This window comes from Pteropus vampyrus, unplaced genomic scaffold, assembly GCF_000151845.1.
Source record: "Pteropus vampyrus isolate Shadow unplaced genomic scaffold, Pvam_2.0 Scaffold242, whole genome shotgun sequence".
NCBI classification, from domain to species: domain Eukaryota; kingdom Metazoa; phylum Chordata; class Mammalia; order Chiroptera; family Pteropodidae; genus Pteropus; species Pteropus vampyrus.
In genome coordinates, this window is record NW_011889023.1 from 1,194,268 (window position 1) to 1,221,826 (window position 27,559).

The 27,559-nt window shown below is 42.0% G+C and overlaps 1 protein-coding gene across 23 annotated transcripts in view; it reads left to right on the forward strand.

The window, feature by feature from the left end:
• MED12L (mediator complex subunit 12 like) overlaps positions 1–27,559 on the forward strand; it is a 317,720-nt gene that overhangs the window by 966 nt on the left and 289,195 nt on the right. For 6 of the 23 annotated variants that reach the window (XM_023519941.1, XM_023519949.1, XM_023519945.1 and 3 more), the window contains exon 1: positions 8,436–8,655. In XM_023519941.1, the coding sequence (XP_023375709.1) occupies positions 8,539–8,655 (117 nt within the window). In that variant the 5' untranslated portion in view covers positions 8,436–8,538. Of the gene's footprint in view, positions 1–124; positions 364–8,432; positions 8,656–27,559 lie in introns of those variants that run through there. The other 17 variants (XM_023519947.1, XM_023519961.1, XM_023519962.1 and 14 more) reach the window with 8 other exon arrangements.

The following is a 27,559-nucleotide window of genomic DNA, read 5'->3' on the forward strand; positions in this document are numbered from 1 at the left end:
GCCACAGGAGCGGTGCGTCCCGGGGCTCCTGCGCAGCCGGGTGCCCGCCGAAGGCTGCCCCCATCAGTGCGTGTCTGCGTGCCTGGCAGCGGCAGCATCCAACCTGCTTTATTCTTGCCTGCAGCGCCACAGCGAGCGAGCGAGCGAGCGAGCGAGCGAGGAGGGGGAGAGACGGAGTCTGTCTGCAAGTGCTGCTCCCTGGTGCTCAGAGGCGGCTGCTCCAGCTCCAACTCTCATTCATTTCGCCGGTTAACATGAGAGATCATGGCCGCCTTCGGGCTTCTCAGCTATGAGCAGAGACCGCTGAAACGCCCCCGACTCGGGCCGCCGGACGTCTATCCGCAAGACCCCAAGCAGAAGGAGGTAAGGGCGCCGGCGGCCTCCCAGGCAACGGGGGCCGCGCTCCGCAGCGCTGACCTCGGGCCAAGTTGGCCCAGCGGGCAACGGCGGTGCAGCGGGGGAAGGGTCGGGGAGGGGACTGGCGGCGGGGGCCGGGCTCAGGGCTGGAAGACCCCTGGCAGCGGAGACCGAGCGGCTGTCAGTCCCCGCGCTCCACTGGGACGCTTGCTCTTCGAGTTCAGGGTCGCTTCTCAGTTACCCGGCCTTGCACGGCATTGCCGGGCGCTTCATCTGCTTCTTTGCCGAAACCCTCCTGCTTGTTCTTCCCCGCTTCTGCCTGCTTTATTTTTCTCTCCACCGCTTCGTTAAATCCTCGTAAACTTTTTGAAAAATGTTGGAATGCAGTGCATCCGACACAGGTCTTGGGTTTTGCGCTAGCTGAGTAGGGACGGGTGTGTGTGGGGGTGGGTGGGGACCTTTTCTGTTCAGAGTTTCCAGTTTGGAGTGAAGTCGTTTTTATCGAGGTGATACACGTTTAGCTCTTTGAATGTACTTCTTTCTGTGGCCTCTCTCCTCATTCAAAATCAATATTTAGGGGAAACACTGATTTCGTCCCTGGAGGTGATTGGCTTAATCGTCGGAGGCTGTTTTGTATATGTAAAAGCAATTGGGTTACTTTGGAAGGGAATAGGAACCGGGATTGCTTTTTTTTTTTTTGAATGAAATTAATTGGAGAAACCTTGACTCTTGTACTAGGTACGCTAGCTTCAGTGACTAGAGTAACCATGGTATTTTGTAGCCATGTATGTGTTTGTCAGTAGTTAACAAGTAATTATGTAACAACTCTCCAGTTATAATGATTATTCTTGGCTACATAATTTGCTCAGGGATTTGCCTTTTTTATTTTAAAGATCACCTGCTACCCAGCTGTGCTTTCTGAGTTTGCCAGTTGCAGCCCACCCACCCATCCTGTTTTCTTCAGCTAAACATGAATTGAGCATATTTCAGAACTTCTCTTTCTGGGAATCTAAAAACTATTCAAAGTTTACGGGCCTACTGACATCACAGAAAGGGCTTTTTGTAAAGAAGGCAAGGAGGGGTCCTTAAGAATTCCCTTTTGATAAATGTATCTATTTCAGAAATAGAGAAAGAATGTTCTGGCCAAACTGTTTTGTTAATGTTTCTGAAAAATAAGGAATGACAACTTCTTTTAGAGGTTTAGCACGTTAAACATGTTTGAGCATCCGTGGAGTAATTCAGATTGAAGCTGGAAAGGTTTTACTGGTGGTTCTCAGCTGAGGCTTTACATGAGGATACGAGTTTTGATGAGATTTTGCAGGTTTCTTTCCCACCCATCTTTCTCCCTGCTATTCTGACCCAGAATAAAGCTAATTGTTAAGGACTGGAAATAACAGACACTAAGGAGCAAGTGTAAAGAAAGTTAAAAATGAGTGGCAGGAAATTCTTAAAGTTTTGGTTGGGACAGGGACATTGATTGGCTGACCTTTATCATATGGTGATTAATGTCATCCTACATCTTTCTGAGGGCCGCATAATTGGTAGTATCTTCCCAGTTAAGGGATGGTGGCCTGGATGCCATGTGGGCTTAGCATTGTTATTCCTCAGGTTGACACTCATTCAAGATTGGGGCCTCTATGGTTCTGGGAAAAATAATTTGGGATTTCAGGATCTTACAACATTTTATGGAATTCTAAAAAGTGGAAGTTACCTTAGAGTCTACTTTTTTTTAATATGTGTGTGTGTATATATATGTATATGTGTGTGTGTGTGTATATATACACACACATATATATACACATATAAACTTTTTTTTTTTTTTTTGACAAAGTGAACTGAGGCCCAGGAAAGCTACCTGACTTAATCAAGATATGTGGTGAATAAGCAGGGGAGTCGGACCACTAAATATATGTCAAGACCAATACTGTGTTAAGGATGATTTATGCTAAGTCGTGTTGTACCAGTGTTACTCCCTTTCACCCCAAGGCAGCCACATTTTATCTTTCTGGAGCAGAGTTAGAGTTTTGTGTGACTATAGCCAAATTTGAGTACAAAATGAACAGGTGCTTGGCTGTTCTTGGGTGGTGGTGTGGTGAGCAGTGTCTCACAAACTTCACTTATTTATGTGTTGCCTTAGGATTTCTACTCTATCCCTGAATCACTTGCTCTTTTATTCTAATGATTTCTTTAAATTAACTTTTAAGAAACTTTTTACATTTCATGTATACACATGAAATCATGGATTTGATGTGACATGTATATCACATATAAAATGTATATATAACTTTTAATTTTTATTTACCTGATATCACACACACGGTTATATGTATTAAAATGAGACCATAATATTAAAACTTTAAAAAGTTCATCTGTGCAACTAAAACCACTATTATGTTCCATTAGAGATTTGTGTCCCACGTTGTGGGAAATACTGATTTAATGGAAGTAGTGTGGGCTTCCAAGTTGGAAGACCTGCATTTGGATTCTGGTTCCACCTCTCATTGTGTGGCCTTGGGCAAGTTGCATAACTTCTCATTTGTTCTTTAATATAATTGTGCTTTTCAGAAAAATTTGGGAACCCAGGTTCTAAATTAGCATTACATTTGCATGAGAAAAACCCTCCTCTTGGTGGAAGCTATTATTACTGTAACTATAACTTTTTATTGTTGTTAACCATTGCTAATAGTGTTCTGGAAAATAGTTTCCAGGGGATAGGATGGAACCCTTGAAATGAATGCCCCTTGCAGAGAAGTATGGAGGGGGAGGGGAGAGGAGGAGCTGCAATCCTTAACCTGGTCATGGACTGGTTATGTTCATTGGCGACAGTGCTATGGATCAGCAGTGCGTGGCACTTTATCATATATTGGGTTATAATACTTTGCTCTCTGGAAATGTAGACTGTCATCAAGCTGTAAAAATAGGGAATCAGAAAATTAAGAGTCATCCTTGATTCCTTCTCCATTGCACGTCATAATACATCTATCAGAACATCTGATCTAGTCCAGTTACCAAGTATATTTCCAATCCATTCGCTGTTATCCAGTTTAACCAATATGCTTGACTTTCTTTCTGCTTTGGGCTGACTTTTCTCTACCCTAGAATTCTTATACATGTTACTCTGTCTGCCCCGACACCTGTCTGCCTATCACCCCCACTGTTTCACCCTGCTCTTCTCACCTTAGCCTGTGGTAGGAGAATAGGCTCTAGAGCTAGTTTGCCTGGGTTCAGATCCTGGCTCTGCTATTTACATACTTCTAGCCTTCTTGTGCCTCAGTATGCCCTTCTCCAGGGTGGGCATGGAATTGTTGGAAGATTACATGGATAATACATGTAAAGCACTTAGACCAGAGTCTGGCAAGAATTCAACACTCAGAAATTTTCTGTTACAAACTACTGTCAGGCCTGCCTCTTCATCATTTAGGTCTCAGCCCAATGGCCTCCGTGAATATGTATTTATTTGCATCTTGCCATCCCTCTTAAAGGGGCAGTTTCAAGGATGAGAGCTGTTTCAGGCATCACTGAAATACCTGGCATCTAGTGCAGTTAGTTCTTGGGATGCTGAGGGCATGACTACTTGGAATGTATGAATGAAAGTGGGAATGAATGAATAAAAAGAGAAAATCCGATGACTGAGGTGTTAAGGAAAGTCTAGGTTAAAGCAGAAATTATCTTTGACGTCTACTTTGGAGGCTACAAAGCTGAAAGCAAAATTAAACTCTAGAAGTAGGAAGGAAGAGTTTTACCCTGTGGTGGAAGCGGCCCAGACAGCTGAATAATAAATACTCTTAGGAAATCAAATTAGTTAGAAAAGAGTTTGGGGTAATAGTGAGATTTTTCAGGAACCAGAAGCCATAGAGCCCTACCAGCAGAGTCTGAGGGGAAGATGGTTTAGTGTGCAGTGCAGAAGCTGCCCATGGACAAGTACAGCATGACTTGGGAGGGGTTAGGGTGGGAATAAGGGTGAGTGGTTGTGGTAGTATCTGCATCTGGATAACCCAGAACAGCAGTAAGGTTCATTGGAAACAGAAGGTTGTTTTTTTCAGATTCAGTAGGTATGAGATGAGGCCCCATAATCTGCATTTTTAACAAGATCCCAGGTGATCTGATGCTACTGGTCTGGGCTGTATTTGCGAACCCTGGCCTAGAGAGAAGACATCCAGTGCTGCAGGGGGCTAGAGAGCTCTGCTGAAGCAGGTAGGGCAGGATTAGACTTCTGTGTCTGGCTAAAGTTGCAGTAGTTTGGTTTAGCAGCCAACTCAGCCAGAGTTTGGTGGGCTTTTCCCAGAAGATGTGCTCTGTCTTAGTTCAGATCTAAGGGAGTGAGTCAGGAAGTCTCAGTCCCTCTCCAGTGGCTTTCCATTACACTTGGAATAAAACTCAGACTCCTTACGGAGGTTGTCAAGGCCCTACCGACTTGGCCCCTGCTCTCTTCTGTAACCACAGCCAGTAGCCAGACCACCTGGCTTTGAGTTCTGGCTCTATAACTTACTGCCACTTTGACTCAGATCTTACCTATGTAATGGGATTCATATTTGTTTCTACTTTATGGGCTTATTGGGAAGATAAAATGAGATTTGAACCGTGCCTGGCACACAGACAGTGCTCAGTACAGGCCAGCTACTATTAGTATCATCCCTTCCTTGCTAAATGATCCCGGGGCTTCCCATTGTACTTACAGTAATATCCACAAGACCCTTGGAGAGCTGGCCTTTGGACCTTGAGTCACCCTTTCCTGACTTGCTCATCCTCCTACTGGCTGTATTGTAGGACCACTGGTCATTTCTCTCTTCCAACAAGTCAAGCTTTTTTGTGTCTAGGTGCCTGTCTGTTGCTGTCCCTACAGTCATATGTCCTGTCATTTGACTCTTAGAGATTCCCTCACCAAGGAGGTCTTCCTTGTAACCCATCTTCCTTATCGTTGCTAGTTCATTACCTTGTGTTAATGTTTTATAGTGCTTGTCACTGTCTGAAAGTCCATTATAAGGTTGCTTATTCTCTCCATGGTTTTCCTTCCACACCTGAATGCAGGCCGCATAAGAGCCGGGCTTGTCTGTGGTGTCCACAGTTGTGAACTGCCAAGTGATTAGAGTAGGTGCTCAGTAAGTGGTTCTCAAAGAAATTAGTAAAATACAGAAAGAACTCTTACTGAGCAATTGTGAGTATTTATAACATTTAACTCTCCCAGTGCACATTTTATTTTGGTAAAGACTGTTCTTGTTAGCATCTAAAACTCGTAAAACATTAAATGCTTATTTTAGAGACAGCTGGAAATATGGGGTGAGGGGAAGTGAAAATTTGTTTCTTTATAATCTTTGAGAGGGAGGATGTTGATAAAGTTGTGGGAAGAGAGGACAGGTTGGCCAGTTGCCTGGGGGACCAAAAGACAGAGGTAGTTAGGGAGAAAGCTTCCTCTTGAGATTAATTGGCCATCAGAGACCTGCCTGACTACCAGTGTTCTGGGAAGGGCACTGTGTGTTTCACTCTTGCCTCATGAGACTCTTAGGCCAGAATCCATGTAGGAAGCACTGGGTCAAAGGCCCTGCTGCTCACAAAAGTGTTGCTACCCACACTTTGTGGCCAAAGAGGAGGAACTCAGGTGGTAGTTATTTTTCAGGGTCTGCCAACACCTGCAGCAGAAGCAAAGATGCTTGTTAAAAATGCATATATATAGTGCCCCACCTCCACCCAGACCTGCTGAGTAAGTATTTCTGGGAGGAGGTTGAGGAATTTGCATTTTAAACAAACTCTCCAGGTGATTTCTAATCACTGGAAGTTTGAGAATCTTAGAGAACATCACAGACCAGACTCCCCCTTACTCCTACCTGCTTTCACTATTTGATGTATTTTAAAATTTAGACAAATATACTATTCGAAGTATTAGTACCTTTTGGTACAAAATAGTGCACATTTAACTACTTTCTCTCCCGAAGTTTTAACACCCATGGTTCCCAGCATAGGCTTGTTTTCTGTCAGCTGTACATGATTTATAGCAGAGCAGAATTCTATGCCTTGGTCTTTAAATATCCACAGCTCCCTCCTGCATGCACTTGGCTAAACTGGGGCACAGGGGAGCAGCTCTTGCTTTGTCCCACGAGAATGTTCTTTGAACTTGTTCTGGGCTGCAGAGTTTGATTCTGGGTCTGGGCTCTCAACTGGGCTCTTTGGGGATATATGCAAAGCTGTTAATTTGGGGGTACAGCCACCATCTTTTAGTCAGCTGGGTATTTCACTTGGATTGGCACTTGTGTAAATGAAATGTGATTCTTTAAGGGAGCTGGAGGACCAGGAAGTGAAGTCTGAAAGGCAGATTGCATTGGCTGAGGACTAAGTAGGGAAAGAGAGGAAGATGAACAGAATCCTTGGATTTTAGTTAAACCAGTTAAAAGTGCCTGTTGTGGATGTGTGCACGTACATGTGAAAACAAAGCAGAAGTAGAAGAATGGAGTAAGTGGAAGTTGGAAACTCCAAGAATTGTGATATATTTCTTCTGAAGCTCTCCTTTATGAGCTTCTGAGTCTACTGTGAGGCTTCTTGACGGACTGGGCGGGAGTTAGTTGGAGGGATCCATTTAAAGAGTGAGCATGATGAACAGTTACCTTTAGTAGTGCTCTCTGAGCAGCACTGAAAGGAGCTGGTTGACTTAGCTTGGAGAAAAGCTGACATCAGGGTCTTAGTGGGAAAAGCCAGGTAGGGGGAAAAAAAATCTCAGGGACGTACAGAGGGAGGTTACTGCCTCCTACACACTCCTCCCTGAGAAGAGAATGTGGAAACACTCGGACTTTTAATTGTCTTTAGATAATTTCTGAAGCTGGGTGATGATGACAGGAGAATTCGATATACTGTTTTATTTCTCCATAGGAAAAAAAGAAGAATGTCATGTTACAAAATAGCATGATTTCTACTTTAAAGATATATGTCTACGTAATCTGGAAGGATTATCATCCACATGCAAACAATTATCTCTTGAGGATGGGATTAAGGGTGATTTTTATTTTCATTTTTATACTAACTTGTATTTCAAGCTATCACAATAAACATGCACTATTACTGTCATTAGAGGAAATAACTTAAAGATAATTATTAAATAACTTTGAGTTTACAGGTATGAGTCTTTGTTGTGAGTTCCAAACCAAGCTAGAGCCCCTTTAGCTGATGCATAGGCAGAGAGATTTTGCAGGGTTGTCAATACAGATGCTTATGTACCTAATGCTGCTCAAAGTGTGGTGAGGCTGGAGTGAGGGAGGGCTCTTATGTGAAATTAAGCTCTGCTACTTGTGCTATGTGATTTGGGGTGCTCTGTCATTTTCCTCATTTATGAACTGTGGAGAATACTACCGAACCATGTATAGTGTTTTAAATATGAAGGAGTATTATAAACTTATTACCAAATGCGATGTATAAATTCACTGGTGTACAGGAGCAGGCTTGTACCAGTTGATTATTAAAATTTTAAGAATTTCGCGAACTGGTTAATATTATGTTGGAAGCTTGAAATCTGGCATAATAGGAGTATTTTCACCAAGGAAATTGGCAAACGCTTCGAATTAGGGTTTTTTGTTTTTTTGAAAGCTGATTGTAAAGCATTAGCCAGCACACCACTCAGTCTAGTTGTATGTGACAAACACTTGGTTGGCTACTTCACCGTCATTCTTATCCGAGGTTTCCTTTATCTGCTTCCTACAATTTTTTTTTTTAAGCCAGATCTTTACTTTTCTATCCTCTCTTGCAAGTTGGAGTGATCAGATGACTTAATTACAGCTAGAGATTTAATGGAAACCTATTACAGGACTTCTGGAGAAGAATTTTTCCTCACTGAAAAAAGTGCAGGCACAGGGGAAGAGTGTTCTCTCTCAATGCCTGATAGCTCTTTAATTTCCTATCTTTGGAAAAGTAGTAAGAGGATGTGAGTTGGAGCTAGAGCACCTCTCTGTGACCATAAGGCTACAAGCCTATGGATGAAAAGCCAACACAAGAGGAGGTGATTGTGTGGCTTTATGAAATGGTAAAAGCTACTAAACTGACCTTGGGACCACCTCTCCCGGGACTTCTTGTTAAGTAAACAATAGACTTCCACGTGGTTTAAGCCATTGTTGGACCAGTTGTCAATTTCTCATAGCAGAAAGCATTCAAATGTTACTGGTTCTTCCTATATAAATTTTGACACCTTCAAATCATCACAGCATGAGCCCCCCTTTTTTTTTTTCAGAGAATACACACTCCCGGAAGTCTCATACTCTCTGGCTTCTTGAATATACAGCAAGAGACACAGTGCCTGCAAGGCGTCCGTCAGGCAGCACTGTAAGTCTTGCCGGGTACTGTCAGAAGCGGAGGGGAAGTGGAAACGACTCCTGTATTTATTTCTACTTTTAGTAAAAAGAGTTCTGGTGGGAAGTGGGGAGAGCCCTGTTTTGTTTTGTTTGGAGTGGGAGATTCTGTGGATTTGTACCATTTTGGGGGAAAACCAGGTATGTTTAGATCTAGAAAGGAAGTTAGGGATGGGTTGTTCTAATTTTGTCATTTGGTACAAAAGGAAATTGAGCCCCAGAGATGTTAAAGTGACTTGTTAAGGCAGATCTGGGCCAGGCACTTATGTGCCCTGATTTGTTCTTGCACCTTTACTTGGCCTCCCCTCTGTAAATTGCCTCCGCTTCTGGTAAACACCTTCATGTTGCCCTGGCAATGAGCATTGCTCTGCATTTTAAGGCACCTAGTGCCTCTGCGAGAGCTGAGGACTATTCAGGTCACCATTTGGTCTTCTCAGAGCTTGTCGGAATCTTATGTGGTGTCTCCTGGGCAGAGGGAAGAATATGCCTGAAGCTCAGGCACTCTTGTCTTTGTGGTTTTTGGTGGAAGGTTCCCAGTCCTGTCTATGTCCTCTGGTGTAGAAGAGTGTTCTAGCATTGGCATTTGTGGGCTGTGTGTGTTGGGCATAGTTTTTATCAAGTTTTCTTTTTGTTGGTTGAGATACTCCTTTATGTATGGGTAGCTGTTTTGGAGATAAAAACACACAAGCTGTACCACTTGCCCACTTCTGGGGAGAAGCACTTAAAGAGCATTCCATGTGAGTGGATCCCCCTTAGTTACGCAATGTTATGTCCCTGAGGAGAGGAGAAAACATTTTAGCCCCTGGGTTTTATTTTCCATGTAATGAAACATTACCATATGTATGCATGCCAAACAAATTCAGTTGTTTGCCTACAGTGGCTTCATGATCACAGGGCCCAAGACTTTTGTTTTCTATGGTGTCCCTGGCTTTGAACACAGTGCCTACCTTCTTTTATGAATGAATGTAAGACTAGACAAATGCTAGGAGTATTGGATATGGTCTTGAGCCACCAAAGACTTCAATGTAGAGAAATGATTTTTACTTGGGGGTGATACCCCTTCCCTTTCATCAGCAGCATCTGAAGACATTTTGAGTTGTTATAACTGTGTGTGTGCGCACATGTGCACACACTCACACACACGCTGCCAGTGGAATCTAGTTGGTAGAAGTCAGAGATGTTGCTAACATTCTCCATTGCTCTGGACAGCCCTCCACAACAAGGGATTATCTGGCTTCAAATGTCAGTAGCTCGAGGTTGAGAAACCCTGGTCTAGAAGGAGTTATGGACTTGTGAAGGAGAAGTATAAAGTTTCAGATATTCTTTGAGAGGAGTGTACAAAGCGCTACAGAAGCAAGAGAGAGTGGCTCAATTTTTAACAGGACGTAACAGGAGGAGATTTTTGAGTCTGAGACTGGAGCATGTATAGGAGTGGATGGGGCCAAGGATGTGAGAAGAAAGTAGTTCTTGGAAGAGGGAGCAGCATATACAGTCACAGGACTGAAGGAACTTGGGCTCTGGGCCTGAGGCATGGTATAGAGCGTGCAGGTGTAGGGGAGCTGGGTTGGAGTGGGAAAGAAAGATGGGATCAAGTTACGGGGACCTTTGTATGCTGTGTTGAGGCATTTGGATATTGTGGAGGTGTTAAGGGTGTTAAGGAAATGGGATTTAAGGTTACTAAGGGCTGCAGTTTGAAGGACTGTGGCTCTGAGGGTCACGTTGAGGTAAAGACTGACTAGTTAGGTGGTCACTAACATTCCAGGCCTAAGGGTTGATGTATTTGTTTCTTGTGGTTGCCATAACAAGTTACCACAAACCGGAGGCTTAAAATGATGGAAATTTATTCTTTCAAAGTTCTGGAGTCCAGAATCCCGAAGAAAGTGTCAGTAGGGTCGCACTCTGGAGGCTCTAGGGGGAGAATCCTCTTCTAGCGTCTGGTGGATCCAGGTGTTTCTTGGCTTCTCTGTGGCCACGTCAGTCTATAGTTTCTGCCTCCAAGTCCATGTTGCTGCCTTCTCTGTGTGTCTGTTCTTCTCTGAGTGTTTCTTATAAGAAACACTTTATAAAGACACTCGTTATTGGATTTAGGGCCCACTGAGATAATCTAGGATGATCTCATCTCAAGATCTTTAACTTAATTACATCTGCAAAAACCCTTTTTCCAAGTAAGGTAACATTCACAGGTTCTTGGATTTGGTATGGCTATCATTTAGAAGTCTGTTTTTTGGCCTGTGGAAGTTGGGGAGCTTGGGAAGAGAGAGGAGAGGATTTAAGAGACATTTGAATGGCAGGATTGACAAAGTGGAAGAGAGAGAGAGATGGGAATAAGAATATACCAACATTTTTAGCTTAGGCCACTGGTTCCCAAACTTTTTAATCTTAGGACCCCTTTACAACATTAAACTTTTTTGAGGACCCCATGGAGCTTTTGTTTACGTAGGATATATCTCAATATTTACTGTATTAGGAATAAAAACTGAGAAATTTTAGAAATATATATTAGTTCATTTTAAAACAAACTGATTTCATGTCAAAAAAATTTTTTTTATGAACAATTGTTTTTCCAAACAAAATGAAATTGTTTTACATTTTTGCAATCTCTTTAACGTCATATCTAGTTCTGCATTCAGTCTGTTACAATATGTTGTGGCTGAAGACTATGAAGAAAACCTGGCTTTACACAGATATATAGTTGGAAAGTTCTTGGGAATCGCAGAGGTCTTAGACATGGAGAACCACTGGTTTACATAGTTGGATAGGTAGATTGATGCTGGTCCCAAAATTAACACACCATTGAAAACGAAAGAATGTGTTTAATTTTTTTCCAAGAGTGGGGGAGGTGGGGAAGGGGAAAGAGAGTTCATTTTTGAATGTTTTGGATTTGAGATGCCTCTGGGGAATCCAGTTTGAAATGTATAGTAGTGGAAGCTAGAATCTGGATTTGGATGTGATATGTATGTTCATAGATGTTTGAAGTCATGGCTGTGGTTATCTGTTAGGATTATGTGAATAGGTGGAAGAGCAGGCTGACTCTGAGGCTAGAACTCTCCAGGGCTGGACTTTTGGGGACCCAGTCAGCAGGACTTCAAGGAGAACAGTTGGAGGGAGATAGGTGTGGGGTGATGAGCGGCCTGAAGAGAGTTACATACGGTTTAGCAGCCCCTGTTTTTAGAACCTTGGCACATGTGGTACTGCCTGCCTTGTTGCCTTATTCCTGTTATCACTGCAAAGTAATTGTTTGCTCTTCATCACTCAACACAGTTTGTCTTTGATTTATTATCTGCTCTTTCGCCCAACCAATGCTAAGTTCCATGAAGCAGGGACCGTGATGTTGCTTTTATTCCCCACCGATAGCCAAAGGCAAAGTGAGGGTCTGGTATATGTAGGAGTTAAATATTTGTTGACAGGATCTGGTAACCAGGCAATCACTAGCAAAGGGTTATTAGGAACCTGGTAAATTAAGATGTAGTACAGAGCACAGGGATGCCAGCAAGTATAAAGACGGTTCTTGCCTTTGAGGAACTTTGAGTGAAGAGATGACAGTCCCTATGTTCAGAGCTTCACTGGGGTGGTGAAAGGACAAATGAGGGAGGGGGTCAGTTCTCTGGAGGGATTAGAAAAATCTTCAGAAATGTGAATATTTTCCAGGTGACAAGGCCTTCTGGGCAGAGGGTTTGAATGGAGGCATAGAGATGGGAAGTAGGATACCATCTTCGGAGGAATTGCAGAAAGTTCAGTAAATCGGGAGTATATCAAATCTATAAACTTGATCTTGTCTGTAGATCTTGGGGACAGTTAAGGGAGAGGAAGAGATTAAAATTGCTGGAGAGAAGAGGGATTATCTACTGGAGCAAGGCTGACTTGGTCCTGGGGCCAGGGGATTGAGGACCCAAGGACAGTGTTGCCTTCTCTATATATACTGTGTTCTGGATTGCTGCCTTTGAAAAAGAGGCGTGGTAGGGCTGTTTACATCGTTTACCTTGAATTTTCTGCAGGCACTTCTAGCATCAGTTGGAATGTACAGAGATTTTCCTCAGCAAGAATAAACTCAGCCTTCATTGTACATCCAAGGTGCCACAGCTCATCTATCCAAATGCCACCTTGTCGATTAAAATTTGGTAGACTTTGCTGCTTTTCTAGTCATTTTGTCCCTGGATTAATCTAATGAGATTGAGATTGGGACTATCTAAGACACTGGCAGCAGTGAAAACCTAACAAAAATGTATTTTGTCTGATGTTGTTGAAATTTTTCGCTAAGATGATGGTTTACCTAAAGATATGAGGGCCCATCAAAACTATGTCCAAGGCTGAGTGAAATAATTTATCATTCTCCTGAGTTCTGCAAGGAAGGTTAATATTGACATTGCTTTTTTTAAATTTTTTTTTAAAGCTCCACACAGTGCTATGTTAGTATACAATATGGAAAATATTTTTGAGGTTAGAGCTGTTTTTACTTTTTGGACAGTTTTAGACTAAATGTCAACTCCCTCTTAAAAAAAGATTCTTTATGAATTGGAGACACTATTTACATTTCTGCTACCATGAGATCTACTTTTAAGCCATTATTAAATAATTGAAATGTTTTTGAAGTTATATTTTCATTTACTTAGTACTCAATATATGTATACCTCCTACTGTGCTAGGTGATGTGGGGGTGTAGAAAAGAAATAGCAGCTTGCTATCTGTCTCCTCTAGAACAGCACTTCTCAAAACATCTGTGGTGAAGGACCAGTTTCTCTTTTTTTAAATTGACTTTCAGTCTGTTGCACTGAATAAATATATGATGAAAATGAATTACTAGAAAAATGGAATGCTGGTTGAATTTAGTGGCCAAAGTTTCCAAGCGCTCGTTCTCAGCTTTTGCACATTTCTTGTTGTGGGCCTGTAATGGTTTTGGACCACACTCTGAGTAGTGCTGCTCTAGAAATTAACATCTGGTTCACTGACACACACAAAGCATTTTAAAAAATGACTAATGTATTAGTTTTATGTACTTTAAATTGAAGAATAATGTATACAATTTCACTACGGCGTATAAAGTGTCACTTTGCGTCATGATAGCCGATGTTGATTGTGGTTATTCTGAATGTTTTACATGTCTGGTTTTATGCTATCCTTACGAACATCTTTGAGGTAGCTACGATTATCTCCTTTTTACAGATGAAGAAACTGAGGCATAGGGAAGGGTTACTAACTTGCCCAAGGTCATTTAGCCTCATACTGATGGAGCTGGAGTTGGACTTCTGAGTCCCTGCTGTACCCATTCTGCTGTCTTTATAGTGAGGCTAAAAATGCTGTGTGAGTTCAAAAAAGAGGATTGGAATACTTTGGAGGTTTCACTGGAGGATGGAGGGTATGAAGGACAGGATCTGAGTGAGTGGGGACATGCTGCCCCCTTTCATAAGAAAAAGCTGGAAGGTTGGATGAGCAAGGCTCAGGGGAAGAGGGGCAGTGCCTCCAAAGATCAGGCTTGGAGTCCCAGCAGGTTGGGGTGTGGGGGTGGTGATGGGCTCACGAGATTCTGCTGTCCGATTTATTTCATTAGCTCATGTTTAATAAATCCAGTGGGGGAGAGTGGATCTAGGGAGGCCACAAGGTAGGTATCTGTAATCAAAGCACGAAGTCAAGAGAACCTGACTGATCAGGCCTTAAATAGGGCTGGAGAAAAATTGGCAGTTGGTGGCAAATTGGTCAAAGGAAAGGAAGAAGAGAAGAGTGTGAAAATGCTCTGACTTCTTGGATGCTGTTTGGCCAGGGCAGTTGGTCCTGTTGCTAGAGGACCTCAGGCGGACATGTTTTTGTGCCCAGTCTTCAGTGATCTGACCGGTATCTAGAATTTGGTGAATCGGAAGGAATGTTGAGACTCCTCTCTCCACATACCCTGTGACTTCCAGCATGAACTGGATTTCTTGAAGGTCTATGACTGAAAAGGCCTGTGTACCTTTGGTTTATACTGCTTGTCTGTGCTTTGTATCTTGCCCTTGATACCTGTTATCCACCTCACATGGGCCACTTTGATGGTGGTTAATTGCCAGATTTGCCTGGAAGGCTGGCTAAGCTCTTTGGAAGAGGTGGGGATGATCAAGCTCCTGAAAATAAAGAGGGCAAAGGCCGAGAGGTGTTCACAGAGGTTAACATTAACACTACATTTTTAGATGTGGACTCGGGGACATTTGTTTTCTTGGCTCAAAAATGTAGGTTTAGCCTCTCTGTTTCTGAGCAGTTGACCTAAAACAAGACCTAAAACAAATTAACAAAATCTCCTACCACCAGTAAAAAAGAGACATTCTCAATTTCTGTTCCTTCTCTCTCAAGCAGGAAGAAGGATGTCCTGCAGTTTTACCCAATTTTTCCTGTACCATTTTATCGCTATCACCCAGCAAGTTTTCCTTTTTCATGAATTTGTAATTCATTGGGTGGAAATCCCACAACACACCTTCTACAGGTGTTTGCCAACTGTGGGGTCAGGAATATAATTAGGTTGGGGGGGGTGGTCAAGGGAGTCAAAAAGTAAACAAAAGGAGAGTGTGTGATGGTTTACTGGATAGTTACCATTCGAGGTCAGAAGCCATGGCTTGTGTGTGTGTTCTCTGACCTTGGGTCACCACCAGCACAGTAGGAGGCAGATTCAATACTATATAAAAGATATGATTTGTAGGAAGAGTTTATATTAGATGTGATCACAATGCAAGAATTATATGGGACTGTGATTTATCTGAGCAATGGGGCCTCTAAAGAGGAAACTATATTTTGAGGCTGCCTTAAATAAAATTCAGTTACCTCTTAAGTCCCTTTTCCTACTGTGTAATTATGCAAATCTAAAAGTTCAAGTATTTTTCTCTGGCAGTTTTCCTGCGGTTTTTCCGACAGCCATATCCAGGTGTTTGATATTGGAGGGTGACATGCATTCGAATGTGAATTAATGGGATTCAATTATTTAGATAAGAGTGGAATAAATGCTAAGTATATTTAGATATAATTTGAAGCAAAATTTCTCCCATTTTAAAATGGGGAGAAGGCACTGCCTATGTCACTAGGCCACTTATGGCTTGAGGGTTATCATGGGGAATGAACACCTCCGTGGGCTGCGTGTGTTCAGCACATCATCCGTGGTGCACATTTCATCCAGTTCATTGGAGAGCTGGTCGTGTGCCTGATTTGGGCCTATATGTGCTGGCCTTACAAAAGATCTTAATTATTAATGACAGTGATCCTGATTTTGAAGTACTTAGTGTGTGCCAGTTACCATACTTGAGTGTCTCACATATGATTTTCACTTATTCTTTACAATAGGCACGTGAAGTAGTTGGAGGTATCTCCATTTCACAGAAAAGAAGGGAGCCAGGATTCCATTATAGGTTTGTTGATCTCCTCAAAGCTCTTGCTGTCTTGGAGACCACATTGGACCTACTGGAGGCTTGATTCTTACCTGGGCACTTAACCATTTCACTTCTGCCCATCTCTCAGCCTCAGTGTCTCACCCTGTAAAATGGAGACCCATCCTGCCTAGGCCACTTGGCTCTTAATGAGGATGGGCATGAATGTGCTGCTTATGGCCAGGGAGTGGTATTATCATTACCATGATTTTATTTTTTTCTCTTTTTGTGTGCTTCTCAGTATAGGTGTGAAGATGGGACTTGTTGTTCTGTGTTGAGCTCATTTTCTTTTGGTTTTGTCTAGGTCCCCACCATTAGTGATTGAAGGTCTGCAGGTGTCGTTTGAATGGGGGTAAATATTAATAGCAGCGTAGATGAGGGTGGATATAGAGAGCTGAGTTTCAGATGTGGCTTTGATGCAAATGTGGCCCTGGTGTTCGAGATGTTAGAGAGTGAGGAGGAAGTGCTAGGTTGCGATTTTGGGGAGTCCTGTCTTCCCTAAGTCAGTCTGGCTCATTTTCTTGGCCCTTTTCAGGAGGAACTTCCCCGCTTCTTTTGAAACTTCTCAAACTGCTATTAAATAACACCTGACGTAGAAGCGATGCAACATAAATTACTCCCTATTGCTGTGGTACAGGGCTGGCTGTCTGCTTATCCAGGGCCAGTGATAATGCTTTTTTACACCTGTTGTGCACCCTACAGATGGCACTCCTGCTGCTGCTTGGCCTGGGTCCCGATTTCAAAGTGTGGTCTTGTCCTGTGGGATAGAGTAGAGCTTCCCCTCCCACCTTCCCTACATGTATGTTTAGTTTCTCTGGGCCGCCATACCAAATACTGCAAGCTGGATGGCTAAAAATTCATGGATATATATTCTCTCAGTTCTGGAGGCTAGAAGTCCAATCCAAAGGTAGGGCCACACCTAGAAGACTCTAGGGGAGGGTCCTTCCTTGCCTTCGCCAGCTTCTGTAGTCCCAGGCATTCCTTGACTGTGGCAGCATAACTCCAGTCTCTGCCTGTCTTTCCTCTGAGTCTTTTCTCATAAGGACATCAACTATATTGAATTAGGACCCACCCTAATTCAGTGTGACCTCTTTTTGATTATATCTACAGAGACCCTACTTCCAAATGCACAGGTACAGGAATTAGGGCTGACATATCCTTTTGAGTTACATCGTTCAACCTACAACACTGTGCCTAAAAGACCTATGTCTAGACTCCCCTCTGCGTGTCCTGAGTTTGTCTGGTACTGGACCTTACCTTCTGGGTCCTCCTGGCTCAGGAGGTCTTAGCTTCCCTTCTTTCCCCTCTCAGGAACTTTAAGCTATCAACCATTTTCTTTTTTTTTTCTATTATCAACTACTTCCTTCACTGGATTTTTTTTTTTTTTTTTGGTGCCATCAAAACATGCACAAGGTCCTCACATTTTAGATCTTTCTCCACTCTATGACCCGATCGTCCCATCTCTCTCCTCTTTCTCCAGAATTCCCCAAAGCATCCTGTGTGCTCACTGTCTCCTTCACTTGGCACTTCTTCTGCTCCTTCTACTCTGGCTTTTGCCCTCGTTCCGCCGAGACGCTGCTCAGGTCACGAGTGACAGCCGCATTCCCGGCAGCACTTGCTCCTATCGATCACCCCCTTGCTGCGGCAGTGTCTTCTCACAGCTTCTGAGGTAAAACAGTCCCGGTTTCCTTCTCCTCTCTCTGGCCAGGCCATCTCAGTATCCTTTGAAGGCTCTCTGTCCTCTACCTGGCCGTTAAATCAGTATTGGATTTTCTGTAGGGTCTGTTCTGGGCTCTTGTCCCCTCTCCTTTAGGTGATCTCAGCCACCCCAGGCTTCAGTTACCACCTATAAGCAGACAACTCATAACTATTATGACTCCAGCCAAGATGTCTCTGCACTCTAGACTTCTATATCTAAGTGCCTGTAAGAAACATCTTGTTATTTGTCTGCTATGTCAAACTTACATGTAAAACTGACCTTGTGATCTGCTCCTCTTCCCTCCAACCCCTTTCCCCCAACTCCGCAGTACCTGTCTTCAGATATTACCATCCCAGAAATGTGGAGGACATCCTTTACAACCTTACTCAGTTATTCCATCTAACACGTCAACAAAAGTCCTGTTGAGTAGCTCTCCTAAGTATCCCTCCATAAACCCTCTTCTCTCTGCCTCTGTCACTACCATTTTGGTCCTAGCTACCATCATCTGATGTCCTGACTCTTATGAGAGCCTGATAACTGGTCCCAGGCCCCTTGCCTGGATCCTCCCATTTAGTCTGACCCTACTCCAATCAGTTTGTTCACAGCGCAGACCTATTCAGGTCATATAATATCATCCTTCTGCATAAAACCTTTACTGTTCTTATGATAAAAACAGAAGTCCTTCCCTTGGTCCACAGACCTCGTGTAGTCTGCCCCCACCCACTGCTCAGTCTCATCTCACACCTGCCTGTCTTCTGCTCTTGCTGTGACAGCATTCTTTCCTTCATCTTCCCAGCCCTACAGCCTTTACACATACTCTTCCTGTCTCTCCTCTTGTTGGGGACACATACCTGTGATTGTTATGCCTTCCTGATGAACTTTATCATTACGATATGCCCCTCTTTATCTTTGGTAATGCTCTTTATCGTGAAGTCCACTTATCCAGTGTTAATATAGCTACTCCAGCCCTCTTATGTTTATTGTTTGCATGGTATTTATCTTTTTTCATCCATTTACTGTCAACTTATTGGTCTTTAAAGTACAGCACATACTTGAGTTTTGCATTTTTATTCATTATGGCCATTCTCGTCTTTTGATTGGAATCTTATTCATTAACATTTAATTGCCATTTAATGTAATTATTGATATGGTTTGGTTTAGGTATACCATTTTACTATTTGTTTTTTCTGTGTCTTTTCCTGCTTTCTTTTAGATTATTAAACTTTTAAAAAAGCACTTAACCTATTGATATTTTAGTTATACCTCGTCACATGGTTTTTTAAGTGATTGTTCTAGGAGTTATGATATGCATCCCTAAGTTTTCACTGTCTTAGAGTTCATATGGTATCACTTCATGTAAAATGCCAATCTTGATATCGTAAGGGTCCTCTTCTTAACTCCTACTTCAGAGTCAGAGCTCAGCTCAAAGGCCACTTCTTCAGAGAATTCTTGTTGGACGTCTCAGAAAAGGTGGAGCCCCTGCTGTGTGCACTGGGAACAGTCAGTGTGTCTCCTTAGGGCATTTATCACACTTGCAGTTTGCTAACTGTGGAATTCCCTCCCCCTGTGACACCGCCCCCCCCCCCCCCCCAGTGCTTAGCACAGTGCTGTATACTTAGTTATTTGTTGATTAAATGAAGGGGAACCCTGAGTTGTGGTTTGAAGAAGGCAAAAGATTTCATGATAATGTACTCCAGGGGATGGGAACGGCATTATGTAAGGCTGAGAGGTTGAAAAGACAACGTATGTGGGAAGGAATATAATAGTCAAGTAGATTAACTGAGAGTTAAAATATAAAATAAAAAATAGCTCTAAGTTTTTATAACAATAGCCACCATTTATAGAGCACTTTAAGGGCCAGGCACTGTGCTAAACTCTTTGTACGTGTTGTCTTACGTAACTTCAGCCCTGTGGGTTATTCTTGTCTCATTTCAAACAGATCAACTGAGGTACAATGAGGTCATTTACCTTGTTCCCAATCACAGGTAAGGGCTCTGCATTCACACTTGGATCCTCGTGATCCTAACACTTAGAATGGAAGCAAGACCGGGAAGCAGAGCTTGACTATCCAAGGCATTGAATGCCTGTCCTAGGTAATAGTGCTTTGATTCTGGGCCAGAGTCAGGTGGAGAGAAGGCTCAGAGATGTTATGGAGGGTCTGTAGACTGTTGTGCTAGATGCTTTTATTCTTTAGTCTCTTCTGAAAAAACTGGAAAGCCCTCTGAGGCTTTCGAAAAGGGGAATGCAGAAAAGGAAACCCATTTCAGGAAGCTGCACCTGGAAGAATTCAGGCAGGCTGGATTGAGGTGAAAGTCCAAAGAGAGGAAGGGTAACCTGTGAGCGGCAGTGGTCAGGGTGTGCTGTGGCAGCGGCCACAGTTTAGAGAGGTGGCTGTGTATTTTAAAGGAAGGAGTAAATGTGAGACATATTTTGACAGAAATACAGATAGCGTTGGTTAATGATGAGTTATCAGTAGAGAAAGATTATTCCCTTATCTTTTGGGTCTTTTGTATTTGCTAACTGTAAATGTTGCCTAAAGACCATTAAATATATCCATGAGGGGCATTATCATAGCCTTGTTTCTCAAACTGGGATCTGCAGACATCCTCAGGAATCTGGAAGAATGTTCTTTTTAGGGAGAGGTGGACAATGCTAGGAAAAATAGTTATGAGGCTGTTTTTAAAGTTTTGTTTGTTTTGGGTATGGCCGTAGCTAACACAGCCTGTCTGACTAGCACATAGAGGAACATTTTTCTACTTCTGTGGCATGATCATCCCTGGTGGGCATTTCTGTCTAGTTCACTGGGTCACTGAGTTAGTTTGTTAGATGTGAGTCGGTGACTGAGGAAATTGGGTGTCTCTGCACATGTTTCATGCATTAGATGAGAAGCCTGGAGGGAGTTAAGTGTATGTATGTACAACTGTGTATATGTTTGTGTTCACTTACTATCTGCCTTTCATATGGTCATTGAATTGTACTAAACTGACTTTTTAAAATCTTCTCGAGTGAGAAAGAGCTTACCCAATTTCCAAACTAACATCAAAATGTTTTCACTTTCCTGAAGACATGTTTTATTGAAATTAAAAGATTGCTTTGAGAGTGATCTAAAATATATGAAATCATTTTCTAAAGTTCAAGGGAAATACGTGACATTTATGGATGAATTTGGAGTTTATCAAAAGTATTGGGGGTCTGATTTTTATACCAGTATTGAATGTGAAAATGCAAGGTGAACAACTGGCCTACCACATGGACACGAGCCAATTTCTAGGCTTTTGTTTCTGTGTGTCTCTGGATACCTGTCTCCTCAAAATTGCTTTAAGCCTTGTTATTTTAGTTAAAACCAATGACAAGAGGTGTGAGAGTCCTCTTTCCTCCACGTTGAGGTTACTTTGGGACCAATTACGCTTTTAAACCTGTTGAAGTCCACATGTGTGGTGCACAGCTGCCCTAGGCTACTGGGTGAGGACTGTGAATTCTTTTCTCATTTGGCATTGTCTCTTGACTGAGTAAATATTAGGTCTCGCACATGTGTTGTACAATGTTCCCTCGATGCTGTTAAGGATAAACACATACATTTAAAACTCTGAATTCATGGCGGTTCTCCTCCCAACAGTTATTAAAACTATTTTCTTTTATTCCCCATGTTATACAATAGGTAATTTTTTAACCTTTAATAAGGGGTCCTTTTACTGGAAAAGGGTTAGCACTGCCTTTCTTGTGCCCAGAGCGCAAGTCTAGGAATGAGACCCCCATTAATAGTTGAGCCTGACCCCCAAGTTTTTGAGGTTTTAGTTGTCTCATCTTTGCAAATAGGCAAAGTAGCAGCTGATAAGAATTTTTGACTGGGTGTAGTGGAAGTTGTTTAAATCTCTGTAAGGATCATTGTAAGAATTTTGGTGATTATCCTCTTCTATTTAGAAAAATCTTTGAAGAGGTTTGTTAAAAGATAAACTGAAGCATAATAAAATTTTGGGTATTTATATGAGCAAAAATCAATTCAAATTGGGTAGCACCAAACTGGAAGTGATTAGAAGTGCTCCATTGATGGGAGCTGGGGAAAAAAACTTTTATAGAGAAAAGGTGGAAGCAGAGTAAGGAAATTGTTTATAGCATAAACCTTAGTTGGTTGGTTGTGATTGGTTGTCCTTAGCTTTCAATTGTTTAACCTTGAGGCATTTACAGGCTTAGATTTTGGTTTGCTTATGTAGGCATCGTCACATTAGAGCCATCTTAATCTGATGGCATTTAGTTAATTTAACAGTTTCCCCTTTGGTCACATTCTTGTACAGGAGAGATTGCCCCCAGATTTGGTATTAGTGCCACTCGCAGGCACCATCAGAGTTAAATTACCCTTTTCTCATCTTGAAACTCATAGGTTATGGTGTCAGATCCATGGAAGAATAGCTTTTACTCTTTATCCTGTTGTTCATCTTGTTTCTGATTCTCTTTAAGTGCAGTGAGACCATCTGATGTGTTGCTGATGCTGAAAACATGTATTTAAAATCTTCGAGAGACACGGTGTACGCCAGGTTGTCTCTAATTATGACTATTAGGAGGATGATACCAGAAGACTGAAGTGTACTCCCTAGCCAGGGCCCCCATGAAGCAAACCAGTTGATGTCAAGTAAATCAAAGAATGTACCTGATGAGGTATCAACCTGTTTTAGCCTTTTTAGTCGCATGCTTGCTTGTTAATTTCTTGTTCGAGTTTCTACAATACCAGAGGTCTTGATCCAGGTACAACAGGAGATATTTGCTATGGCACAGATTCCTGCTTTGTTAGCTAACAAGTAGTTCAAAGCAATTCTGTTACCTAAAACCACCTTAGCAGGAGAGCCTAGGGACTTTGTTGTACAGCTGTGGTCTTAGCATTAGGCTCAGCATTGGTTGCCAGAGTTGAGGATAAGTTTCTGATCATATGTTTTTACTAAATCCAAGCCAAGGAAGAAGGGACTGTCCAAATGATGCCCATCCAGAGTGGTTAACATCTGCCGGTAAACTTCTTTTTGGTTGATAGTATAAATTCTAAAGAATGGACCAATGTTGAGTCTGTGAGGTATTATGAAGTACAGTGGAATAGTAAATACAGCAGGAGCACATTGTTCTTTCATCCTCCAGTTGTTAAGACAATGAGTTGCCCACACCTCCCACATTAAAAGGAGTAGCCAGGAGGTGTACCGTAAGTATTAGCATATCAATAAAAATACATCTCATTGTTTGGGAGAAATTTCGGGTGTTAGCATCATTAAACTAAGACTCAAATATGGTATTACCACATATTGAAAGACAGCCTAAATTTATGGGCCTGATAGCAAGTCTACAAATGGTCTGATTTACACTGCAGTGTCTTTTATATATATTCAATCTTGTTTTTCCATCCCAAGGTTGAGTTAAATTGGGGCAAGGAAAGGGGGTATGTGGATTTAATATTTTAACTTTAGAAAAGGGATCTGTGGAACAATTTAGGCATACAGTGGAATTTGAGATTCCAGTGTTTTCCTTCAGGGTGAATTGAGGAATCTCTTCGTGTATAGAGTTTGGTTTAGCATGACAAATCCAGTGGTTTCCTGCAGTAACTTTTGTTTGTGAAATTCTAATTAAAGCGTTGTCTTCTCATGCATGAATAGAGAGGAAAAGCAGATAGCAAATAGGCAAAAAAGGATAACGGTTTCATATTGGAGATGAAGATCTCCATCCCTGGTCTTGGGAGAGCTGTCACTTCAAGATGTTGTCTGCTTCTGGGGAGGAATCTCCTCGGTTGATCTTGACTTTAGATCTTTGGCTTTTAGGCCATTTTAAGAGTCTGGAGAGCTTTTTTCTGCTGAGAGAGATAGACCCAAGGTTCAAGTCCCTGAAGTTTGGCTGGTGCCTGGGTAGTGAAGAGTACCTGGTATGGTCTGTTCCAACCAGGTTCAGGGTCAGTTCTTTCTAATGTGTCATTTTTGGAAGACCCGCTCTTCAGATTCCAGGTTTTGGAACATCTGACTATCTGTTGGGGTAAGGGCCATGGAGAGCTTCCTTTACCTGGTGGAAATACACTTTGACATAATGCATTAGTAAAGCTTTATGATACTGAGTCATGTCAGAATTTATGAGTACAGGAGAAATATGGTTCTATCATCAAAAGCATAGGTCTTCCTGTTACCATTTTGTAAGGCAATAATTTGTGCTTCCTTATAGGTGTTGATCTATTTGCCATCAAAACCGGTGGAATAACTTTTGGCCAGGGCAGTTGATTCTTTTAATTTAGATAGTTTTAGTTTTAAGTTACCATCTGTCCGTTTGACTTGACTAAGTGACTGAACGTGGTAAGGATGGTGGTAACGCCATGTGTCAGCAGCACCTTATTTAATTGTTCAGTCATTTGTCCAGTGAAACGAGATTTTCTGGGGATACCCTATTAAGGAAATATATTTACTGAAAGTTTCATAGCCATGTTTGCAGAGTCAACCTTTCTGCATGGGAGGGCTTCACTCTATCCTGAGAACATACAATTACAAGAATAGGTTATAGTAATAACCCATTGTGGGAGGCAGTTACGTGAAATCAATTTTTAAGTGTTCAAATGGCCCAGTAGGCGGTGAGACTGCTCCATCTAATACTTTGATGGTCTTTTACAGGACGATGGGTCTGACAAATCAGACATTGGTTATAAACCAATTTTGTGACCTTGGAGCGGTCACCCCACCAATACTTTTTCATCATTTGGATCATTTTTTTATGTGCCATGATGAGTTGCACAATGTAGAGCTTTTAGTAATGGCATTTTTAAGGAAGAACTGTCTGGGTCCTTAGGGAGTCCTCAATTAATATTAAATTTGGGTCCCTTGTTGGTCCTCATATTGTTGCCTTTTGTCATTAATAATTTGGTTAGAGTCAGTCTTATGTAGTTTGTTCAAATCCAAATAATATTGGAACAGTTTTAGTACTGGCCGATGTAGCATGGAAGTCTGCTTGAGTATTTTCCTCACACTCAGGTTCTGTATGAGTTTCAGTTTTAATAATTGCAATTCAGTTAGGCAGTAGAAAGGCGGAGAACAGTTTATTTACTCGGAGCCCATTTTTCACTGGGGTTCTGCTAGAAGCGAGGAACCCTCTTTGTTTCTATAACATACCAAAGTCATGGACCGCCCCAAAGACTTGTCTGCTATCAGTACAAATGTTTGTTTATTTTTTGGGGGGTAGTTGACAAGCCCTAGTGAGGACACATAGTTCTGGTTGAGCTGACTTAAATTCCCCCTTTCCAGTAGTTCATGTGGAGCTTTTATAGCAGATCCTGTTTGATACTTCTCTTTTGCATTCTTAGCATCGACAGAGTATCAAACCTGGGTTTTCTAATAGTGTGTCTTGTAAGTCATTGCAAAGGGTCAGTAACCATAATACCATGTCTACACAGTTAAGGTGATCTGTGTCATTGTCAGGCAAGGGTAGTGGAGTTGGGTGAATTGCAGCACCTGCAATGGGGTTAGAAGGTATCCTGGGGAGCAGTTTCCTGGAGTTTTACTGGGAGCCCTATTAATGTTTATTATTTTGGTAATCAAAATTTTAAGGACTTCCCCTGTTGGAAAAACAGGGGGAGGTCTATTAAACAATGAGTTCAGCAGGGGGCATTCATTTTTTTTTTTCCCCATTGCCCCGGTTGTTTAAAATGAAGGCAGACATTTTGGGACACAGCGCTCCTGAGTGGAGGACCTCTAGATTCTGGCTTGGCATGTGTATATGGAGGTCCTTTTAGCCCTGGAGTAACTGCAGGGCTATAAGTTTATTGGCTATTTGAATTTTATCTTGCTCAAAGGTTTTTCAAAATGCTCAGCTAGGGCTGTTAATTCAAGAGGGGCAGCTTCTCAGTTCTGTTTGTGTGTCTTTATTAGAATACTTAGTTTAAGCTGCAGCCCATTAATGGGTGAGGAAGTGTGTTTTCTGCGCCCACATTTAATAACAAAAAAAGCCCCGAGTGTTTCACAAAAAGGGATTTTAGTCTTGGCTAAGTGTGTGTGACTGGTTCATCTTTTTGTTTGTAAGACTGAATGATGGACTCATCAGTCTTCTGAGGAAATGCCTTATCATTTCTTTCAAGTGGGTCTTGGGCTATTTTTCCAGTGTGTTTTGTGCTGTCCCTAGCAGTGATTAGTATGTGGACCTTTAATATCCCTCTCGGGATCTTCTCATTTGGCTTCAGCCATCCATTTTTGGCCACTGCCAGGTACTAATGTCATATGCATGAATTGGTAGAGATCAGGGAGTCCTGGATTGTTAGATTCAATTAGAATTCTAAATTCTCCATAAAACTTTTGGGAATTCTCTTTAGGATTTGAAAAATCTTTGATAATAGCCCTAAGTTCAGCTTTTGATCATAGAGAAAAGATGGTTACATCTGGTATTCCTGGCTCAGCAGAGGACCTCCCTTTCAAAGGCATTTTCTTTTAACTGTAGCTCATCTTCAAAGTGAAAAGGCAGTTGAATAAAGAGATTAATGGGTTCAGAATATTTTGGGAGCAGAGGATAAAGGGAAGGAGCAGTCTGAGCAGTTAGTCAAGTTGGTGTACACTTCTTTTTAGATTCACCATCAGCTTGTTGCTTAAGCTTTTCATTTGCCTTTTGTGAAGAATCTTTCAAAGAGGCAATCTTTGATTCATTTGTTTATTAGAGCTGCTTCTGCATATCAATAAAAATACATCCCATTGTTTTTGGGAAATTTGGAGAGATTTGACTCTTTTTCTCTCTAGAGAGCCCCATAAATAGATAAGCCTATCTAGGTTAAACGTTCTCCACTGTGGCCATTGTGATTCAGGATTATCTTTGGTAAAGTTAATCCCCTGGTTCGGAAAACCAGGTTCTGAGCCCATAATTTTTATACGTGTAGTTAGCTGGGGTCCCAGGTGGAGAAGTCCCAGATTGTTTGGAGTCAGGGAAAACTGTTTTTCTCTTGTTCTCCCTTGCTACATGAGGCCTCGCACTGGACCCAGTCTAGATTAAATTAAGTTGGGCCCAGTCTGACCAGGACCAGTCCAGTTTCTGAGTCGGACCCAGCCCTGTTTCTTTAAGTCAGCTGACCTGGTACCCACTCTGAACAAAGAAATGCTCAGATAAATTCAGAGAGCTCTTTTAAACGCAAAAACTGGAGCTCAGATACCTGCAATCTCCAGACATGGCGAGAAAGCAGTGGGCCCAGTGGGCAACTTTTTCTGGCTGCTCCTTGCTCCTGGGTGCCATTGGGGGTCTCCTTTGGGTCCTGCTTCTGACACCAGAACTGTTGAAAGAGAAACTGAGTCATATTAAAATTTTAGAAATTTATTTGAATTTATTTGATTTAGGGATTTATTTGAATTTATTTGATTCAAATTGGGCCGCACCAAACTAGAAGTGATTAGAAGCTCTCCATTGTTGGGAGCTGGGAGAAATTTTTTATAGAGAACAGGTGGAAGCAAAGTAAGGAAATTATTGATTTTAGCTTAAACCCTAGTTGGCTGTTTGTGATTGGCTGTCCTTGGGTTCTGCATTCATAACCTGAGGTTTAGATTTTGGTTTGCTTTTGTAGGCATTCACAGCATTTGGTTCACCTCAGCCTACTGGCATCCACATTTAATCAGTTTAACAATACAAAGAGAATTATGGACCTCAGAGTCATGATGTAGTGATTCAGAATATGCTTATTATGTTAATTGTTTAAAACAGGTGATTATTTACTTATTTGTTCTTTCAACAATTATTGAATACCTAGATGTTCTATGTGCCAGGCACCCAGTCACTGTGCTTGACATGCATCTGTGAATGGACCTTCCTTTCTGGGTAGGGGAAAC